Here is a 22,130-nt window from a genome sequence, read left to right on the forward strand (position 1 = left end):
ATTTTAATTTGTTGTGCCACAGCACTGGCCTCCTTCTATTTTCTTTTTAATTAAAAGGCAGTGAGACACACACATAGAATCTCCCATCTGCTAGTTTACTTCCTAAAAGGCCAACACTGGAGCTAAATTGGTCCAAAGTCAGAAGCCAGGAGCTTCCTATGGGTCTTCCATAAGGATGTGCAGGGGCCCAGGGACTTGAGCCATTCTCTGCTACTTTCCCAGCCCATAATTAGGGACCTAGATCATAAGTTGAGCAGCTTGGACTCGAACTGGTGCTCATATGGGATGCTGTGTAGTAGGCAGGCGGATGCTTAGCCTACAATACCATAGCACCAACCTTCTTACTTACTTACTTACTCACTTACTCAACAATTTACCAAGTGCCAAGCACTGTTTGGGGTGTCAGGTATACAAACAAGAGTCAGACACTGTCCCTGTCCTGGGAGAACTCACAGTTTATGATTTTTCTGTAAACTGATCATGTATACATCTTGAGCTGAGAGCACTTATTCCAGCTCAGGACTTCCTATAGGAGGTGAAACGAAACTAAGCTTCCTTTGAGGATGAGTGGACAAAGGGTGCCAGGAAAAGGGGGAAGGGCATTCCCAACAGGGGGCACAGCAAGAGGATGGTAAGCGATCCATATCATGGTCATGGGTGCTGCTGGAGCAGAAGATGGTGACAAAGCTCTCTCCAGGAGGCAAGATACTACTCCACAGACACTGACCCAAGCAAGCCCTGCAGGTGCTGCACTGGCAACAGGGAGCCATTGGAGGGCACTGAGTGGGGGAGGCTGAGACCTTGTGATTTGTGATATAGTTAGACGTTCTGGCTGGGAAGGGTCTGCATGGACAAGAGAGGCAGGGAGCCTGGGCTTTACAATGATTCAGATGAAGGGACCAGGCATGAGAACAATGGGAGAAAGGTCACGAGGAGGGGCTCTGGTTAGGAAAACGCAGGGTACAAAGCAGGTGTGATGTGCGCACAGAACACAGGGGGAGGGAGGTGCTGCAGCTGCTCACCGGGCCAGTTCTTCAGAGTCAACAGTGGCAGCAACAGGACAGAGACTAGGTCAAAGGGCCAAGCCGCAGTGCTGAGATGAGTGCTAACATGAAGAATGGATGGATGGATGCCGGGTGGGGATGTGCCAGTGGAGGCTCATGGATGGCTACAAATGCATGTGCTGCTCTGGTGTGGGATACGTTAGCAGGGGCGGCTATGTATTTGACTGCTCCAAGCTTTTCAGCCAACTTGGCTGTGAACCCAAAACTGTTCTAAAAATATAACGTAATTGGAAAACCACCAGAGATGGCCAGGAGAGTTCTGGCTTGAGTTGAAGACGCGCTGGGCTCGTATGCCTACTGAAGACCTTAAGGTAGGTCCAGAGTGTGTGCTTAAGTATGGCATGGGGTTCAGCAGACATGCACTGCAGAGGGACAGGTCTGGGAGCCTTCAGCTTAGTGGTGCCTCTGCTTCCCAGTTTACTCTCGAAGGAAGCTAAAGACTGTGCATCAAACAGAAGGAGACACTGCATTTTGAGCAAGGCAAAGAGAGCTGTGGATGTGCGAACTGGGTCACCACCAGGCATGCACCAATCCAGATTGGCCCAGGATTTTGTGGGTTTCCGCGAGCAGAGCCTTTCTGGGTCATTTTTCTTCCTCCTTGTCTCTGGAGTACAGGTGTGCTCACTCCCGCTACCCCCTCCTTCCTAGATCTTCCTGATTGTTGCATCAATCAGCTGGCTGACATGCTCCTGTACAGCCAAGCAGCTGTATGCATGCTGTGCACCTGCTACATATTCCACTTTCCTGAGGGGAAAACAGAATGTGACCCAACCGTGCTCCCAAGCCTGCAGTGACACTCGAGATTCCGGCTTCTGCAGTCTGTGTCATGACGATTGGGGCAGACTTTTTTTCAAACCCGTCCAGCTTGCCCCCTGCCATGCTCTCGGCATCGGGGAATTCTGATCTTAGTGAAAGAGGCTATAAGGCATTAGTGCTCAGGCACGTGTGTTTTCAAAAGCTGCACAGGTGATGTGAACTCTCTCCTTTAGCAGTTTGAGCAAGTCCTGTATGGTGCCTCTCAGGTATTATCTGATTGGGCTGGAAGTCCACTTGTGTGTCTAAGCCACAGGCTTCTATTCAACAATGCTTAGTGACCTTGGTTATTTTTCTTCACAGTGTGTACCAGCATCCAACATTAAATTACACATTATGTAATATATATAATATATAGCATACATTATGGATCTATTTAGTTGCCTATTTTTCCCATTGGATTATAAATATCCAGGATGATTTTCTCTGGTTCACTGTTGTATTCCTAATACCTAATACAGTGTCTGCAATAAAATAGGCACTCAGTAAATACATTAAATATTCAGTGATTCTTAGACGTGCTACTGTTGTCTTTTGCTTAACAGGAAATGTCACTCAGCTCTGAATGAGATAATCCTCTTTGGACCTTTCAAATATAAATGGAAACACCAAATTTAAATGTCTAAAACTGAGCACTGTGTATAAAATCTACATACCTTCACGTAGTCTAATCTTCCCTTTTCTTGAGCCTGGAATAGAAGAAAGAGAAGATTGGCCTGTTAATTCTTTATGAACTATTTCGTGCTTTTGTAACTTTTGCTTGTCAAAGACCAGAATTCAATTTTTTCTTCTTTTTTCCTCCCACATATATGTGTGTGTGCATATATATGTATATTTACATTGATTAAACCTTACACACCAGTATTTCATGAAGTTCATGGAAAAACAGAACTAAAAGATAAGCTTGTTTTGGTGCAAAAGAATTTTGAAAAATTTTGAAGAATTCATGGAGTCAGCAGTATGGAATAATGGCCCAAGTGTTTGGGCTCCTGTACCCACGAGGGAGACAAACAAGTTTCTGGCTCTTGGTTTCATCCTGGCTCAGCCTCGGCTGTTGGAGCCAACTGGGGAACGAGCCAGAGGCTGGATCTCTCCACATTTAGATTTTAACATATAGAAGAGTTGAGAGAACAGGACAACAAGCACACTCTGCTTAAACTTGGACATCATGATCTTCATCGCTACGTTCTGCAGCATACACCATTTTTTGCCCCCAGCATTTTTTACATGACCACTAGTAAATTTTAAATACTAACAATAAGACCATACTACCCAACACATAACCCATATTTACTCATTGCTCACCCACTATTTCATTTCCCCATTTTTTCAGGAGTATCTTTTGTAGCTTTTCCCCCAGATCAGAATTCATCAAGATTCACAGATTGCACCTTTTAATATTTCCTCATAGATTTTGAAATCTCAACCAATCCCTCATGGTTTTTTACAAAAGGAAAATAAAAGCCATTAACTTCTTTTCATGGAAACCAGTCACTTTTGGAGACCAGAACAGCTCTCTTATGAAAAAAGGTCTCTTTAAGTTGTCTTATGAGTAAGTCTCCATTGTGTCATTTAGCTTGTCTGTGTTTGGCTTGTAAGCTGCAAGTTCGGTCTACAGAAGCCTGCTTAGATTTAGGTTAAACATTTTGGCAAGAATATTTCTTGTGGAATACTCTATACTTCTTTCATAGCTATTGAGGCTATCACAAACCACTCCAAGATTGTGATTTGGACATTTCCAAGGACACTAAAGCTCTCTGAAATCAATATACTATTAAAAAAATAACTTAGGGTTTCCAGTCAAATGTTTTCAGAGATCTAAGACTTTAAGTGAACTAAGAAGAGTTGGAACTTAGTGCTGAGATACACTGTAGCAAAAGCAGCATGAGTCAGTTCTTGTAGAAATTTTAAAGCCAGGGTAGTACTCTTCTTGGTCCAGTTTTACCTTTGTGCACCTTTTTTAAAAAAATAAAGTAATTATGTTTTAAGATCTTTATAAAAAACTTTTTATTGGAAAATCAAAATTTACAGAGAAAAAGGTCTTCTATTGGTTCACTTCCCAAGTAGTTGCAATTGCTGGAACTAAGACAATTTGAAACCAGGAGCCAGGAGCTTCTTCAAATTCTCCCATGCAGGTACAGGGTCCCAAGGTTTTAAGCCATCCTCTATTGCCTTCCCAGGTCACAAGCAGGGAGCTGGATGAAAAGTGGAGCAGTTGGAACATGAATTGGCGCCCATATGGGATCCCGGATCATGCAGGGAGAGGACATTAGCCACTAGGCCACCATGATGGGTCCAGTAATTCTGGTTATATTCAAATCTGCTCCTACTCCACAGTAACTCCTGTAGGAGTGGCAGGGAGTTCTGAAAACGCTTGTCAGCCACACCCCTAATTCAGCAAACCACCTTGATGCTGGACAAACATGTCCTGGACTTTCCACAGATGGTTGGAGACCAAAAATTTAAATAGCAACATGCTCACAGTATGTTTTGAATTCTCAAAATCCCAAATGATTCTGAAATTGATTTTAGGCTAATTGGCATCTGACACTGAAGTTGATCCTGAGGTCACAAATATTCCACTCTTCCCATTTGCCATCCTTCTCCTTGCCTCTTGCTGATGACCATGCATTGTTCGGTTACAGCACTAACTAGGGGTCTTCAGGTTGGCTGTGTGGCTCAGCAGTTAAGACACTGCTTGGGATGCTTACATCCCACATGGGAAGTCCTGTGGTCTGCAACTAATTCCAGCTTTGTACTAACAAGCATCCTGGGAAGCAGCAGGTGAAGGCTTAAGTACTTAGATCCAGGCCACACATGTACAAGATGAATTGAGTTCGAGGTTTCCGGCTTTGGCCAGGCGCAGATGTGACCATTACGGCCATTTGGGGAGTGAATCACTGAGTGTGAGATTCCTCCCTCCCTCTTGCTCTGTCTCTCAAGTAAAATGAAAATATATAAAAATTAGCATATCCTCTCTAACAATTTTACCTTTGTCCTAACCAGAGCTCCTCTTTGTTTCTGCTCTCTCAACATTCTCATTTTCCAGTGTTTATAGTCTGTTCATGTTATGGCAACGCTGTGGTGATGGGTGCTGTCATTTTACATACGCTTCTACTCATTCAGCTTGCAAAACATTGCAAAACTAATGTTGAGCAGATATAGGTTGTATACGTAGCATTTCTCTGCCATCATTCCCAGCAGAACACTTCTGCTGGGTGAAAGGCAGTGGCCGAGCTAGAATTGCAAAATTAAAAGGAGAGCTTCAAGTTTAATACACGGGGCCTATTAGGAGCAAAGAAAATGGTTCTAGCTTTGTTAAGGAACACAGGTATCTTAATACTGTAAGGTGAGCTGTGGAGAAACTATGCAATTTGTAATGACTGAGGGTCTGTTTTTCCTTTTGGGACACTAAGCCAACTCCTGGGTTTTCCATTAAAAAAAAAATCCAACAGCAGTTTCTTCAGGAAAGAGTAGTGAATATAAAGCTGTGACAAGAACAACTTGAGTAGCAGCTCTACTGAAAATTTCTGTAAACCCTTTTTTTCTTATTTCACAATTTATTGTTAGACAAATCACTTTAGAGAATTCCAGTGCTATGAACTACTCAGGTTTACTTACAAGCTACTTTCAAACTTGAAGCTCTCGTTTTACTTTGCAGTTCTAGCTGGGCCACTACCCTTTCACCTAGCAGAACACTTCTGCTGGGAAGGATGGCAGAGAAATGTCACATACACACTCTATATCTGCTCAACATTAGTTCTGCCATGTTCTGCAAGCTGAGAGTAGAAGTGTATGTAAGACGACAGGACAATGACCACTGTTGCCATAATGTGAACAGACTAGAGCATCACAGCGCCTGGCTTTGAGTCCTGGCTCTGCTTGTGATCCGGCTTCCTGCTCATGTGCACCACTAAAGGAGGCAGGTAATGACTCAGGTGCCTGGGTTCCTCCACCCACACAGGAGACCCAGATTTGATTTCAGGCTCCTGGAGTCAGCCTGATACAGCCTTGCCTGCTGTAGGCATTTGGGGGAATGAACTAGCAGATGGAAGATCTTTATCTCTAATAAACTATAAAAACCTCACCTCAAGCATTGTGGTCCTGTACAACCCCCCCTTTTTTTTTTAATGATTATCTTGTACCTAAAAGAACCATTTATTTTTAAAGACAAATGTAACATATTTAAACCTTTCTATGTATATGATACATATATACTTTAAAAAATGATTTATTGGGTCTGGCATGGTAGCCTAGTGGCTGACATCCTCGTTTTGAACATGCTGGGAACCATATGGGCACCGGTTCTATTCCTGGCAGCTCCACTTCCCATCCAGCTCCCTGACTGTGGCCTGGGAAAGCAGTCAAGGATGGCCCAAAGCCTTGAGACCCTGCACCTGCATGGGACACCTGGCGGAAGCTCCTGGTTCTTGGCTTTGGATTGGTGAAGCACCGGGCGTTGTGGTCACTTGGGGAGTGAATCATCAGATGGAAGATCTTCCTCTCTGTCTCTCCTCCTCTCTGTATATCTGAGTTTACAATAAAAAAAAAATCTTAAAAAAGATTTATTCTCTTTATTTGAAAGATAAAAACTTCAGAGTTCACAAACATGTAGCAATTTAAAGACAAAAGCAGATGATGGATCCCGTCCCCTGCATAAGTAATATTTCTCATTGAAAATTACCTACTCATATTCTTTCTGTAAAGTAGCTAATTTGGGAGGCCTTGCAGTTCCAGCTACACCTAATGATTGGTTGCTCATACAACAAATGGTCAGGGAGCATCTATTCAGAGTCAGGCTCTGCCTAGGCCCCAGAAATAGCCATGAACAGAACAGATAAGAGCCTCTGCCTGCATGCTCTGTGGGATGTATAAGATTATTTTAGACAGGCTTCATGTATAAACCACAACTTAAGCTCTGCGACAGCAGGGAAACGTTCTCTCTTGCTCATAGCTCTCACGTCTTGGTCAGTGTCTGAATGAGTGGGTGGATATACAATTTAAAAAGGCAGGTACTGCTTATGTAGTGTCTATTTAGGGAACTTCGGAAGCAAAATTGTTTTCTCACTCCTAGTTTTAGAAAAGCTGGATGTTTTGTTTCAGAGCTCATAATAGCTAAGGTGGAGTCATTAGTTGCTGCTTAACAAATTTTACTTGTACTGAACAATGCCACATGCCAACTTTCTCATTTGCCTCCTACTTGTAAATAGACTATATGTAGAAAACAGAGTTAAATATTTCATGAAAATGGAACAACAAAAGAATGGAATGGAGAATATACTAGCAGTTTTAGTGTAATTAAGTGCTTCAAACTGGGAAGGAGTGTGTAGTGAAGTAAAAGAAATAGAAGTAGAGAATGAAAGTTAGGAAGCCTCCACAGGAGAGATTTCAAGATGTGCACCTCAGGCCTGGCTAACGTCCTCACCTTGCATGCACTGGTTTTCCATATTGGTACTGGTTTGTATCCAGGCTGCTCCACTTCCCATCCAGCTCTCTGCTTGCAGCTTGGGAAAGCAGTGGAGGATGGCCCAAAGCCTTGGGACCTTGCGCCCATGTGGGAGACCTGGAAGAAGCTCCTGGCTCCAAGCTTCAGATCAGCTCAGCTCTGGCCACTGCAGCCTCTTGCAGAGTGAATCAGCAAATGGAAGATCTTTCTCTCTGTCTTTCCTTCTCTCTGTAAATCTGCCTTTCCAATAAAAATAAATAAATCTTAGGAAAAAAAGATGTGTACCTGAAAGCCCAGAGTATGAAATGCTTGTCTACTAGGACAGCAAGTGTCTTAAATGTGACCACTCCAAGGACAACTGTGACCTTCTGGGAAGATGGATAGGTTGAGAATCAGAAAATACGGTTCTTGGGAGCAGGCACTGCGGTGCAACTGGCTAAGCCACTGCTGAGACACCCCCATCCTATACCAGAGTGCTGAGCTGAGTCCTGGATACTGTGCTGGAATGTGCCTGAGAAGGCAGCGGAAAACGGCTGCAGTACTTGGGTCCCTGCCACCCATCAGGGAGAGCCGGATGGACTTTGAGGCTCCTGGCCTCAGTCGATGACAGCTCCAGATGTTGTAGGCATTAAGCAACAGATGGAAGACCTATCTCTGTGTCTTCTACTCACCGTTACTCTTTCAAATAAATCAAATAAACCAACATGAAACTGGATTTTTAGTTCTCAACTGATTGATTCCTTGAATAACATTAACATTTTTATATGGGTCTCCATTGCTTGTTGGTGAAGTAAGAGTAGACCAGAAGGCTGGGCTGGCTGGATTGGGCTCACCTGGCTAGCCCGTGGAGGCTGCGGCTGCTTAGCAGCCTGCCCTGAAGTCCATGATGTGTGTGTGTGTGTGTGTGTGTGTGTGTCTGTTCTGCTCTGCCTAATGTGACTTTTAGTTTGGGCTTCTGTGTGCATCAGTGTATAACCTCAAAAACTAAAAGAGAACAAACTACATAAATTCCCTAAATCTCCTTAAGGAGAATGGAAAACTAACCTACCTTCCTTTCTCTGAGGACTGCCACTTTTCACACATATTTCTGTAGAGTGAGATATTATTAGAATAACTTTCTCACTGCAGCCCCAAACAGGCTGATAAGGAATCGGTGCAGACTGCATTTGAACATCCGCAGACTGGAGCTCTTCCTGCTCACTGCTCCTCTCCTGCGGCTGCTGCCAATTCCACCACACCTGGCGAGTCCCGGAGGGCTTCATTATGAGGGTCTTGGAAAAGAGATGGACTCATCTCGGTGCCTCCTGCAGGTGTGCCCCTTGTCAATCCGGGTCACGAGAAAAGAAAGTAATTTTTTTCCCACTCTTTAGCGGTTCACAGAGATTGTGTGGTTTGAACCTTGTTTTATCTTTAAAAAAAAAATGTGAAGGTAGACGATAGAGAGTGCTCATGACACGGGAGGCCTTCTCCGACAGCCGTGGTGAGCGCTGTAAAACAATATTCCCCACAAAAGCAGAAAAAAGCCAGCACTATGATTGGAAGGATGAACAAAGGGATTAATTCCAAAGGTTTATATACTGGTCTCTGCAGACCAAAGGCAGATAGGTTCCCTGTTGGTAAGTAATGGATGTACAATGTGGTCTTTTACTTTAAGAAACAAATGCTTTTTTATATGTCAGCTAACAAAGAAGGGTTGGATGACATAAATGAACTGTTTCCAATTTCCAACCACTGTTATCTGGACTTGAAAGCTGGATATGGGGACACCTTTTTTTTTTCCCTCCCCTAAAAGCAGAAAACTAATATTCCACAGCAGGGAGCCCAGAAATCGCTGCAGAGTGGTCTTCCTGCCTATCAAGTTATTCTTCCCAAATGTTATCAGCTGCATTTTGGAGTAAGTCATTTTTTTAAAAAACGATTTTCTGTTTTAAACTGTCAAGGACAATTACCTCCCTCACCTCAAACTTTTTAGTTGAAACAAGAACACCCATTTGCCCTCCACCTGAATCCATCAATTGCTGACCTTCTGTTACTTTGGCCTTCTCTCGCTATATAACCCCTCGTTATTTGAAAACATGTCTTAAGAGATCTTGATGCTTTTTCTAAAATATTCCAGCACTTATTTTCTTCTTCCTTTTAGATTTCTTTATTTTTATTGGAAAGTCAGATATACAGAAAGGAGGAGAGACAGAGAGAAAGATCTTCCATTTGCTGATTCACTCCGGAAGAGGCTGCAGTGGCCAGAGCTGAGCCAACCTGAAGCCTGGAGCCAGGAGCTTCTTCCGGGTCTCCTACATGGGTGCAAGGTCCTAAGGTTCTGGGCCATCCTCTACCACTTTCCCAGTCTACAAGTAGAGAGCTGGATGGGAAGTGGAGCAGCCTGGATCCAAACCAGTGTCCATATAGGATCCTGGTGCATGAAGGCAAAGACTTTAGCCACTAGGCTACTGTGCTGGGCCCCAGCACTTATCTTCAAAGAGCAAGACACATTTCTGCATAAGCACAGACTCCATGATCATCACTGTAATATTATTTGAAATACTGTTCAAAGTCTCCGACATGAACCAACAATGTCTTCTTGAGCTGCTTTGATCCCAACCCAGATGGGATTAAACAATCTCACATCGCCTTTGGGTATCATCTTATTAAGCACTTGGAATCTGCAACAGCCTTCATACCATCACCTTTGCTGTCTTTCATATTAGTGGTTTTTTTGGTGGGGTAGGGGAGCACCAGGTAAGTTGCCTGGTATAATGTTCAGCAGTCTATGTTTGCCCAATAATTTTCTCATGATAAGATGTTTTCCCTTCTGAAAAACAATCATGTATTTCAACACTGTACACTCTCTTACAGCAGGAGTCACGCTGGCTCCTTGGAGAAAACAGTCTTCCTGAAATAAATTCTCTGTGTATTTGTACTGAGATTTATAGGTGAAGTTCAGTTTATTTGCTAAAAGGAGTTTTTAGGGGATTACAGAGGAAGAATACTTCCACCCTGTTTCCAGAATTGTTTGTGTATAGTAGATGGGGATTTGAAAAAATCGTCATAAATCAGAAATCTACTAGATCTCCTAGCCCTGAAGTCAGGGTGGTCCAGAGAGTGGGATGATAGAAACAGGCCTTCAGCTTCCCAGCTGTCCAGATACAAAGCAAGAAATACATCAGAATATAAAGGAACAGGATTGGTCTTGTCTTCACTTTCTTAATCAATATTTGAAATTTCTTATTGAAAGAGAAAAAGAAATCTCTTCTCTCAGCTGGTTCACTCCCCAAATGTCCACAGCAACTGGGCTAGGTTGATGCTCAGAACCGCATCCAGGTCTCCCAAGTCAGTGGCCGGGTCCCTAATCGTTGAGTTATCATCTGCTACCTCTGATAATGTACATTATCGGGAAGCTGCAATAGGAAGCAGAGCTGGGACTGGAAACTTGGCACTCCAATATGGGAAGTGGCTGTGCCAAGTGCCCACTCCCGTCTTGACCATCCTTGCCTACTAAGTGAAGCACAGAAGGTGTCTGCAAGCACAACAACATCCAGACTGGACTGTGTGTGTGGCTGATTTACAGTCTCTTGCACTCGGAACAGTGAATCACCATTCAGAGGGAAACATGTATGTCTTATGACGAACTTTTTCATGTTCTCTTCCTCTGGTTCAGCCTTCAGATGCAGAAGGCTGTGATGCCTGGTCTTTGACAGAGAGGGGCTTGCATTAATACATCTCTGTTACTCTTTTGCAATCAGTTTTCTGCATGCTCTTGGAATCAGGGCAAGACATGAGATTGCACATTGCAGTTTGACAAACAACAAAATCTACCTGATCTTGGGCCCGGCGCGGTTGCACAGTGGTTAAGGTCCTCACCTTGCACCCCCGGGATCCCATATGGGCGCCAGATCTAATCACGGCGGCCCCCGCTTCCATTCCAGCTCCCTGCCTGTGGCCTGGGAAAGCAGTTGAGGATGGCCCAAAGCTTTGGGACCCTGCACCCACGTGGGAGACCCAGAAGGGGCTCCTGGCTTCGGATCAGCAATAGCATTGGCCATTGCGCTCACTTGGGGAGTGAATCATTGGACGGAAGATCTTCCTTTCTGTCTCTCCTCTCTGTATATCTGCCTTTCCAATAAAAATAAAATAAATCTTTAAAAAAAAAATCTACCTGGATCTTGGGAAAGCATAAGCAGGAAAATCCAGCACAGAGAATTGATTTGCTTCTTTCAATAGCAAGATCCCAAGGTGATGGCCATCAATATGGGTGGTGCACCTCAACCTCACTGTGTTGAAAGCCAAACTTAAGCCAATTTCTCATTTAACTTTCCTACTTCTCTGTATGGCACATTTCTTCTGTTACCCAAGTTCTATATCTTAGTTTGGACCTCTAGCTCTCCATAGTCCACACCTGCCAGCTTTCTCCATTTTATGTTTTTAGGTCCTACATATTTTCATTTTGAACTGATTTGGCACCTCCACTCACCCATCCTTATTGGATTGGGGATTTCCTTCTACACATCTCATCAGGTTCCCATAACCTTCCTAAATAATCTTGCCTCTCTTATTTCCCCATTCCCTTCCTTCAATATAATGTAGTGAGATGTTCCCCTCTCAAAAATAGTTCAGACCTTGATACCATCTGGCTCAAAATATTTTTAAATTTGCTTCATGACTTCTGAAACAAGTCCATCTTACACAGGCAAGGTTCCAAAATCTTTCATTTTTTAAAAAAATCTAGTTAGGACTGGCACTGTAGCCTACTGGTAGCCTTGTATCCACTGGGATCCCCTATGGGTACCAGTTCATGTCCTGCCTGCTTCACTTACAATCCAGCTTCCTGCTTGTGGCCTGGGAAAGCAGTCGAGGACGGCCCCAAAACTTGCGACCCTACACCTGTGTGGGAGACCGGGAAGAAGTTCCTGGCTTCAGATTGGTTCAGCTCTGGCCATTGTGACCATTAAGGAGTGAACTAGCAGGTAGAAGATCTTTGTCTCTGTATCTGCTTCTCTCTGTAATTCTGAAGTCCCAATAATAAAAAATAAATCTTAAAAAATTCAATAAAATCTAGGTAAAGTCTACAGAACATAAAATCCACCAATTTAACCCATGTAAGCATCAGTTCAGTGACATTTAGTATATTTACAATGTTATGCCACTGTTATCACTGAAAGTTCTGAACATTTTTGATCATGTCAAAAGGAAGCCTGTACCCACTAAGCCATCACTCTCCACTCCCCCACCTGCCAGCCTCTGGCAAAGAACCATCTACTTTCTGTTTCTATGGATGTTTCATCTAATGGAATCACCATCTAGTGTCCTTTTCTATCTGGCTTTTTTCATTAATCATAATGTTTTTAAGGTGCATCCTTGTTGTAGTGTGTATTCAGACCTCATTTGCCTTTATGGCTGAAAAATTACAGTGTGTGGCTCTACTACATTTATCTATTCATCAGGTGATGGACATGGGGTTATTTCTATCCTTGGCTATTGTGAATACTGCTGATAACATTCATGTACATGTTTTCATCTGAACTGAAGGCTTTAAATACAGTTATTACCTATTACTAGAGCAGTTCTTCATCTGTCTCTGAATGGTGTTCCTTAGTCTTTGCATTCTATCTAAATTATGCTCCCCTCTGCTTGAATATAATGCATGCTTGGAATCAGGGCAAGACATGAGACTGAACATTGCACAGTCCATCTGCAACACTTCTCCATGCTTCCTTTACCTACGAAGTTCTCCATTCCCATCTTGGCCATCAAAATCTTATACAAATACTATTGTATATATTCGCTACTTCATAAAACTTTCATTGGCTTTCCCAGCTGAACACAAATTCTCTTTCCTCTTGAGTTCCTCAACTGGCTTATTCTCATTCATGTTTCTTTTATCCCTTCCTCAATCGTTAGCAATTTGTTGCTATATCTTCTGCTATATGTTCTGTACTCAATGACTTTGTTTCATTAAGTGCAGAAGAAACCCTTAAGAACCATCAAGAGTTACTTCAGTGTTTGTGGTTGTACTACCGTGCTTCCAACTACTAACACCAGATACTTTCTGAGGTTGGAGTATCTTAATATTATTCCCTTTGAAATAATTAAAAATATCTTAATAACTAGAGATGACTGCATATGGTATAAATGACATTGCTTTCAATGTACACTTTCTCTTTTAAGAAAACAGCCATGCTGGGCCCAGCGCAGTAGTCTAGTGGCTAAAGTCCTTGCCTTGAATGTGTTGGGATCCCATATGGATGCCAATTCATGTCTTGGATGTTTCACTTCCCCTCCAGCTCTCTGCTTGTAGCTGAGAAGGCAGTGGAGGACGGCCTAAGGTGTTGGGACCCTGTACTTGTGTGGGAGACCCAGAATAAGCTTTTGGCTCCTGGCTTTGGATCGGTTTACCTACTGCTATAGTCATTTGGGGAGTGAACCCTTCACTCTGTAAATCTGCCTTCCCAATAAAAAAAATAAATCTTTTTTTCTCCTTAAAGACTTACTTATTTTTATTAGCAAGGGAGATATACTGAAAGAAGGAGACAGAAATAAAAATCCTCTGTCTGCTGGTCTACTCCCCAAGTGACCACAATGGCCAGAGCTGAGCTGATGTGAAGCCAGGAATTAGGAGCTTCTTCTGGGTCTCCTATGTGGGTGCAGGGTCCCAAGGCCTTGGGTTGTCCTCGACTGCTTTCCCAGGCCATAAACAGGGGGCTTGATGGGAAATGGAACAGCCAGGACATGAACTGGCATTCATTTGGGATCCCAGTAGATGCAAGCTGAAGATTAAGCCACAGCAGGTGAAAAAATAAATAAACCTTTAAGAAGAATTAAAGAAAACTGGCCATGTCTCTTTTTTATGAAGGTTCTTCTAAATTCTTGAAAGTACTCCTGCATAGATGGGTATATTTGTGACTATCCAAGGGAGAGCTCATAGTGTTCATTTAATATATCCAGCTGGATGTTTTCAACCAAAATGTAAAACTAATATATTCAAATGTAACCCAATTACAGCCACTAACACCATATATATATTCAGTCCAGAAATTAAAAACAAAAACAAAACAAAACCACATACACAAACACACCCTACTAATACAGAAGTTTGGTAACTAGGGGTGATGTTTCATTGTCCTGTCCTTCACTTAGGCTTTTCAACATTTTTCAAATGGGACTGATTTTATTTTGCTCCTTTTATAACTAATGTTTTGGTGCACAGCTGATATGAAAGTCTTTGCCACATTACTGATATTTTTCTTGGGACTGATTCCCAGAAGTAGATTTAGCATAGCAAAGTATACAAATTTTTAACTAAAAGTTTTAAAATAAAAACAAATAGGAGAGTATTTAAAACATGAGATATCTTCACAGAAATATACAATTATGTATCATTGATCACTATTTTAAAGATTAAAAGGTATTGGGTTTGGTGCATGTTCCAGCTGCTCCACTTCCCATCTTGCTCCCTGCTTGTGGCCTGGGAAAGCAGTATTGGACGATCCAAAGCCTTGGGACCCTGCAATCTGCATGGGAGACTCGGAAGAAGCTCCTGGCACTTGGCTTTGGATTTGCTCAACTCTGGCTATCACGGCCATATAGGAAGTGAACCAGAGGACGGAAGATCTTTCTCTAGGTACCTCCTTTTCTCTTGTAAATCTGACTTTCCAATAAAAATAAATAAATCTTTAAAATAAAAAAAAAATTAAAAGGTAGGTGAAATTCCTTTCACAGTTGAAATTGTTGTGTGGGATACATGCATCCCATATTAGAGTTGATGTTTTGGGTTCTTGCTCCATTTCTGATCTAGTTTTCTGCTAACTCGCACCTTGGGAGGCAGCAGATAATGACCCAAATACTCAAGTACTTGTTACCCATGTGGGCAACCTGGCTGAGCCTGGCCCAGTCCCGGCTCTTGTAGGCACTTGTCTCATTTTCCTGGAGATTTTTCTCATTTGCATCTTCCATTCTATTAAAAAAAGAGTTTCTTGTGTGCATGGGTCTTTGGCGAAGTGATTCAGACACCACTTGGTATTCCACGTTAGGGTGTCTGAGTTCAACAGTAGCTCTGCTTCACAGGGCCCTTCTTGCTAATGCACACCTTCAGAAGCAGCGGCTGATGGCTCAAGCAGCTGGATCCCTACTCCCCACATGAGAGATCCAGACGGATCCTGGATTCCCAGCTCTGGCCTAGTCTATCCCTGAACAGTGTGGGCTTTGCGGGGTGAATCAACAGATGGAAGATCTCTCTTTGTCTTTCAAATAAGCAATTACATTTTTGGTCATATTTCATAATTCTATTTTTTATTCTTGGCATTGTCCTTTTTCCCATGCACCTGTTCTTTTATTACATTTGTAAGATTGACAATATCTGCCTGGGCTATAGAGTGAATTTTTAAAAAATATACACAACATGTGCTGATCAGAACAAGGTGATAAACCCTTCCCCATCTCTGATATTATGACTGGATGCTTGCAGCATCCTTCTTCTACCTGCTCACCCCAGTACATACTAAGTTGCTGTGAATTTAATCTCCCCACTGTGCTGAGTAATACTAGGAACGTAACTCTTTATGGTCTGACTTGGATTTCATCCTGTTCTTAGTTCATAGTCTGAATGTCGTATCTTGCTGAGTGTACCGACTGATGCTTCTGAAAATGCCTTTCTCCCACTGTCTGTGATTCCTCTGAGTTCCAGTCTTACAGGTTTGTTTTTTGACTCATTCTTTCAAACACCTGGTACTGCCTCTGACTGGGGCAGCTGGCCCTGTGGCACATGTGGATACTCTTGAGGCCTTTCCACCACAAAACGACCATTCAACGTGGCTCCCTGAGGGGCTCCCATCACCCACACCTGTAGATCTGTTCTCTGGGACTGGACAGCGCCCTTGGTAGGCAGTCTGCCAGTTTGCTACCTGGTGAATGGAGAGGAGGTTAAGGGAGCTCTCAGCATTCTGAGAGCCCATCAGGGGCAAGACTTGGGAGAAGGAAAGTCTCTCCTTTGAGAACACAGATGACCACAAGGACCTTCTGCTGGAACCACACAGCTACCCCATCCTCAGCTGGGCCTAGTTTCCCGTGTCTGGAGCCTTATATGAACCCAACCCGTTGCACACATGAAGCTGACTACATTCTATGAGGCTTCTGTATGAAAAGGAAACAATCTGGGCCCAGCGGCGTGGCCTAGTGGCTAAAGTCCTCGCCTTGAACGCTCTGGGATCCCATATGGGCGCTGGTTCTAATCCCGGCAGCTCCACTTCCCACCCAGCTTCCTGCTTGTGGCCTGGGAAAGCAGTGGAGGACTGGCTCCTGGCTCCGGATCGGCGCAGCACCAGCCGTTGCAGTGAATCATTGGACAGAAGATCTTCTGTCTCTCCTCTCCTCTCTGTATATCTGACTTTGTAATTTTGTAATGAAAGTAAATAAATCTTAAAAAAAAAAAAAAAGAAAACAATCTTTTTGCACCAAAGCCTAAAATTAAGCAAAAAATATTCCCTAGTATCTGCCACCCCAACTCCAATGGGAGGAAAGAGATCAGTGTAAACTCCCTCCCTTCCCTCTGCTCTTCAAGCTTTTCTCTCCTCCCCCCGCCGTATAACACCTCAGAATGAGTATTCAGGGTCCAAGTTTGTTTTAAAATAACCCAATGAGCTGACAGACGGAGCTCCTGGAATTCTGCTGCTTGTGCTAGAGTCCACAGATGGTTAACTGCCGGCAGTTACAGGGTGGTGCTGTTACCATACCCCAATGTTTGAAAGCCTTCAGAAAAAAAAAATCTGAGTTAATTAGCATGCACCACAAGCATTTGTTTTGTGTTGCAATAGTCTAAGAATTTAGATAATAAGAAAACACAACGGTGCATTCTCCCAAATTCTGAGATTTTACTAAGAATATAGATTATAAGGAAAGAATTCAACCTCTGTGAATGTGCTCTTAAGTGGCTAATCTATCACCTTACCTATTAAGAAACACTGATTATATTGTATAATAAACTAAATGCTAATAGCAGCTAATATAGGAATAATTCTCAGTTTACCTCTCCAATCTGCTTCATCCACAAATCTCTTCCAAGAAACTCCTGATGCAAGACTACAGGTGCTGAGTTCAGGTTAAAGGCCGTAGAGTCAGTGCTTTTTTCTTTAATAAAGGGTTGGAGGTCAGAATTTATCTAGAAAAAAAAAATCAAAGGAGAGAAATCAATGCAATGTGTGTACACTGTATATTTTTATAATGCTCAGAAAGCTAGTTAATGCACTGAGAAACAAGGATTAAGGAATGCAATTTTTAGGTGCATTTTAATAATTTAAAGTGTATTTTAGACAATTTAACAATAACTTTGAAAATTCTTCAGAAGTAGTTTTCCCTAATAATATTTTTTTGGGAAGGAGCAGCATCCTCCATTTTACTTTTTGAGTCACAGTTAAGGATTTAGATAAAGATTTAATAAATGTAGTGCCTAGTAAAGTAACTGAAGATTTAGTAAAATATGCCAAAAACGCTTCTGGATATCTCCCACCTAGGCATATATTTTCTAACTTTATTGAACCATTTAAACAATACTTGAAAATGTTAAATCCATTAAAAAATATTTCTTCATTTGTTAATGTTTGCTACAGAGGAGAGGGCCCGCAACCTATCATGGGCCATGGGTCGGGATGGAGAGGGATGGGTGGGTAGTGAGCAGGCAGAGCCAACGCACTTCTCTTCACTGTCAGCCCACATCAGCCCCTGGGGACAAACAGCATCCTCGATGTCATCCCAGGGACCTTGGGGAGAGGGGATCCAATTTTTAAAAAGGCAACAACGTAGCCACTAATTTGGGGGACATTTTGTATTTCATGCATCATTCAAAAAATCAGTTATTACAAATAAAGCTTTTAATTTTATTAAGCATGTTCCAAATTCCATTAACTCTCTGTAAGTTGACTGACATAAGCAGCTATAAGGAACTATAACAAAAATAAAAATAAAAAATAGGAAAGGTCTTCAAAAAGTTCAGGAAAACAAAAATTAAGAAAAAATTGCAAGAATTTTAAAACTACTTTGAACCAAATAAACTTACCTTTGAATCCTTTTTTTTTCTTTGTGGTACACTTATATTTTTCCATTATGTAAGTGGCATGATTACATATTATTTAAATCTGCAAGAGTTCTCTCAAGAATCCTTTTGGGATGTAAGCAAATATAAACACCACAAATATGGTTTCAGCAAGCTCAAGTTCTCTGCCAAAATTACAGTCCTTATCAATCATGTAACAACAATCATCTTTTATAACTGATAGATCTTAAGTGCACAATAAATGTTGTTTTTTTTTTTTGGTGGAGAAATAAAAGCAGCTTTCTAGCTGGCTAATGGTTTCTTGGGTAACATGTTAGTTAGGCAAGCATTGACAGAAGCTAAAGGGCATCACATACCTTGTGGCTCATGGCCATGTGCTTCCCGTACTGAAATGCCATATCCTGCACCTTCGCGCCATGCTTTGCTAACTCCATTGCAGCCTGGCAGCTCTTTGCCAGTAAGGCACCATGAGAGAGAAAAGCCTGCTCCTTCCAAGCTGATATTCCAATATCATCTGTGATAAAATTTTCCTAAAAGGGTAATAACAAAAGTCAAGATTTTAAAAAGGCTTTAGGAGTAATTGCTTCTAGTTTTTGAACAGTAAAGTTGAGAAAGGAACCATCCGAAACACTAGGGTTGGTGCAGCGAGAGAGAACTGAAAATGCTGAACCGCGGTTCAACCCATGGAAGCAAGAATAGGGTACTGCTACTTAGAGAAATATTATTACTTATGTTATTGAGTTAAGGAACTTCTATTAAAATATACTCAGTGGGATAAGGCAAAAAGTACCAATTTTGAATTCCAAACTCACTACCTTCATCATTGAGTCATTCTGAATGTTTTTCTAGAACATAAGTGTTGCATTTAAGCTATGTGAAAGTGTCAACGGCTTAACAAAGGAACTGCATCCTCTTATGGACAGTTATGCAGGAAAAAAATCAGTGGGAGGTAAACCACTACATAGGAGACTGATCAGATTACAACACTTGCCAGCACTTATTTCCCTAAGAAGCAAGGCCATAAGGGAGAATTACAAAAAAATCGAGGGCCTGGTGTGATGGCCTAGTATCTAAAGTCCTTGCCTTGAACACTGGGATCCAACATGGGTGCCAGTTTGTATCCAAGCTGCGCCACTTCCCATCTAGCTCCCTGTTTGTGGCCTGGGAAAGCAGCTGAGAAGGGCCCAAAGCCTTGGGACCCTGCACCCGCTTGGGAGACCCAGAGGAGCTCCTGGCTCCTGGCTTTAGATTGGTGCAGCTCTGGCCATTGTGGCCACTTGGGGAGTGAACAACTGGATGGAAGATCTTCCTCTCTGTCTCTCCTTCTCTGTGTAAATTTACCTTTCCAATAAAAACAAATACATCTTAAAAAAATTTTTTTTGAAAACCACTGTGATCTTTATGCGCAAGTAGGTATATCTGCTACCCTAGACCAGTGTTTATCTAACAGAAATGTAATATAAGCCATGTACACAATGTAAAACTTTGTAGGAGCCACAAAGTGCAAAGAAACAGGTGGAATTAATCTTTAATTATTATTTTATTGTTTTTTCCAATACAGCTTTAAAAAATTTTATTTATTTTATTTTTCATTGGAAATGTAGATATACAGAAAGAGATACAAAGAGAAAGATTCTCTGTCCACTGCTTCAGTCCCCGTGTGGCCACAACAGCCAGAGATGAGTTGATCTGAAGCCAGGAGCCAAGAGCTTCCTCCAGGTCTCCCATGTGGGTGCAGGGTCCCAGGGCTGTAGGCCATCCTTGACTGCTTTCCCAGGCCACAAGCAGGGAGCTGGACGGCAAGTAGAGGAGCCAGGACACGAACCAGTGCCCATATGGAATGCTGGTGCATGCGAGATGAAGATTTAACCACTATGCTATTGCGCTGCGCCTACCTCAACACAGTTTTATGTTACAGGAATTCATCCCTCCCCTTCTCTCCTTTCCTCCCTCCCCACTTGTTGCTTCATTATCATAATAATGCAGTCCCTTAGTCAAAGTTAGAAGTTTAATTTACTTAATGCTTAAATGTATGATATTTAAATGTATGATGACATGATAAGCACCAGCAAAGGTAGAAAATTTAGTATCATAAGATAGAGATATATTTGTACGTTTCATTGGGAATTTTACCTTTATTCAGGAGTACAGACACATATTACATAGTACCTTTACTTCCTGGTATGCTAGTCTCCCTTGTACAGTTCACATGTATGTGTGTGTGTGTGTGTGTGTAATATATACATATATGTACACACATATATATGTCTCTGTGTGTTTAGATACACATGTACATATGTATATATTTTGTATTTATACATTTGTATAAATATATATTGTGTTTTGTACATTGGCTGTCTTATATCAGAGAGAACATATATCTGTCCTTTTTGGATTGGTTTACTTTGGCTTTCAGCTGGGATCATTTTGCTGCAAATTGTAATATCTCATTCTTTTTTTATGGTTGAGTACTTTTCCCCAGAGTAAATGTACCATGATTTCTTTATCCTTTACTCTGTTGATTCGATGACCACTGGGTTGCTTTCTTATCACCACTATTGTGAACTGGGCTGCTATGAATAAAGGGTTGCAGGTCATTCTCTCCAATGCAGATTTCATTTCATTTGGACATGTCCTCAGGAGTGGGATGGCTGGGTTGTATGGCAGATCAATTTTCAGTTGTCTGAGAACTCTCCATATTAATTTCCATAGTGGTTGCACTAGTTTATACTCCCACCCACAGTGGATTAGGGTGCCTTTTCCTTCACATCTGTACCCATAGTTGCTGTTTGTTGATTTCTATGTAAAAGCCATTCTCGACTGGAATTAGGCAGATCTTCAATGTGGTTTTTATTTGCCTTTCCCGAATAGCTATGAAACCTGAGCAGATTTTTCATGTGGCTATATTAGCCTTTTGAATTTAATCTTTTGAGAAACATCTGTCCTTTGCTCACCTCCTAACAGAGCTGTCCTTTGCTCACCTCCTAACAGGGCTGTTTGTTTTGCTACTGTGGAGTTTCTGGAGCTCTTTGTAGATCCTGGATATTAGTCTCCGATCTGCTGTATAGTGTGTGAAGCTCTTCTCCCATTGTTGGTTGCTTTCTCACTTCACTGACCACTTCCCTTGCTTCTTACTCTGATGTAGTCACATTTGTTCATTTGGCTTTAACTGCCTGTGCTTCTTCTTTCCTAAGAAGTCTTTGCCTACACCGATGTGTTGCAGAGTATTCCCTATGTTTTTCTCTAGTAACTGGATGGTGTCTGGGTGTAGGTTTAGATTCTTGCTCCATTTAGAGCTGAGTTTTGTATAAGGTGAAAGGTAGGGGTCTTGTTTTTTACTTCTGAACATAGAAATGCAATTTTCCTAGCAGCAATTGCTGAAGAAAGACCATCCTTTCTTCTTGGGTGGTCTGGTGAAATTAATGATATATCTATCCCATATCTAAATATTATCATTTCAACATATAATAAACAACAATTCTAAATGAGGTATTTATTATACACTCTCTTTAATGTGAAGCTTTCAAAGTCAGTGTGTCTTGCACATGACATCGTCACAGGCCAGGAGCATTGCACTGGACAGCTGCGCCTGGGCAGTGGGCTCCTTTAGGACAGAAATAATGCTGCAAACACACAGAACAACGTTCACTGCTTTGAAACCATAACCTTGACATCCAGAGGAGTGGTTAATTCACACATTCTTATTTCTGCACCTCCTGCCACACACAACCTTTCTACTGTTACTCTTATTTACTTAATTACTCTATTT

General features: G+C 42.0%; 1 protein-coding gene across 1 annotated transcript in view; it reads right to left on the reverse strand.

Moving 5' to 3' along the window:
- PDSS2 (decaprenyl diphosphate synthase subunit 2) overlaps nucleotides 1-22,130 on the reverse strand; it is a 260,395-nt gene that overhangs the window by 30,864 nt on the left and 207,401 nt on the right. The window contains exons 5-7 of the mRNA XM_040983851.1: nucleotides 18,718-18,891; nucleotides 17,339-17,470; nucleotides 2,534-2,566 (exon numbers count right to left, since the gene is read on the reverse strand). Coding sequence (XP_040839785.1) covers nucleotides 2,534-2,566; nucleotides 17,339-17,470; nucleotides 18,718-18,891 — 339 coding nt within the window. The remainder of the gene's footprint in view (nucleotides 1-2,533; nucleotides 2,567-17,338; nucleotides 17,471-18,717; nucleotides 18,892-22,130) is intronic.

The sequence above is a fragment of the Ochotona curzoniae genome, unplaced genomic scaffold (genome assembly GCF_017591425.1).
Source record: "Ochotona curzoniae isolate NIBS_2020 unplaced genomic scaffold, NIBS_Ocur_1.0 contig_3819, whole genome shotgun sequence".
Lineage (NCBI taxonomy): Eukaryota > Metazoa > Chordata > Mammalia > Lagomorpha > Ochotonidae > Ochotona > Ochotona curzoniae.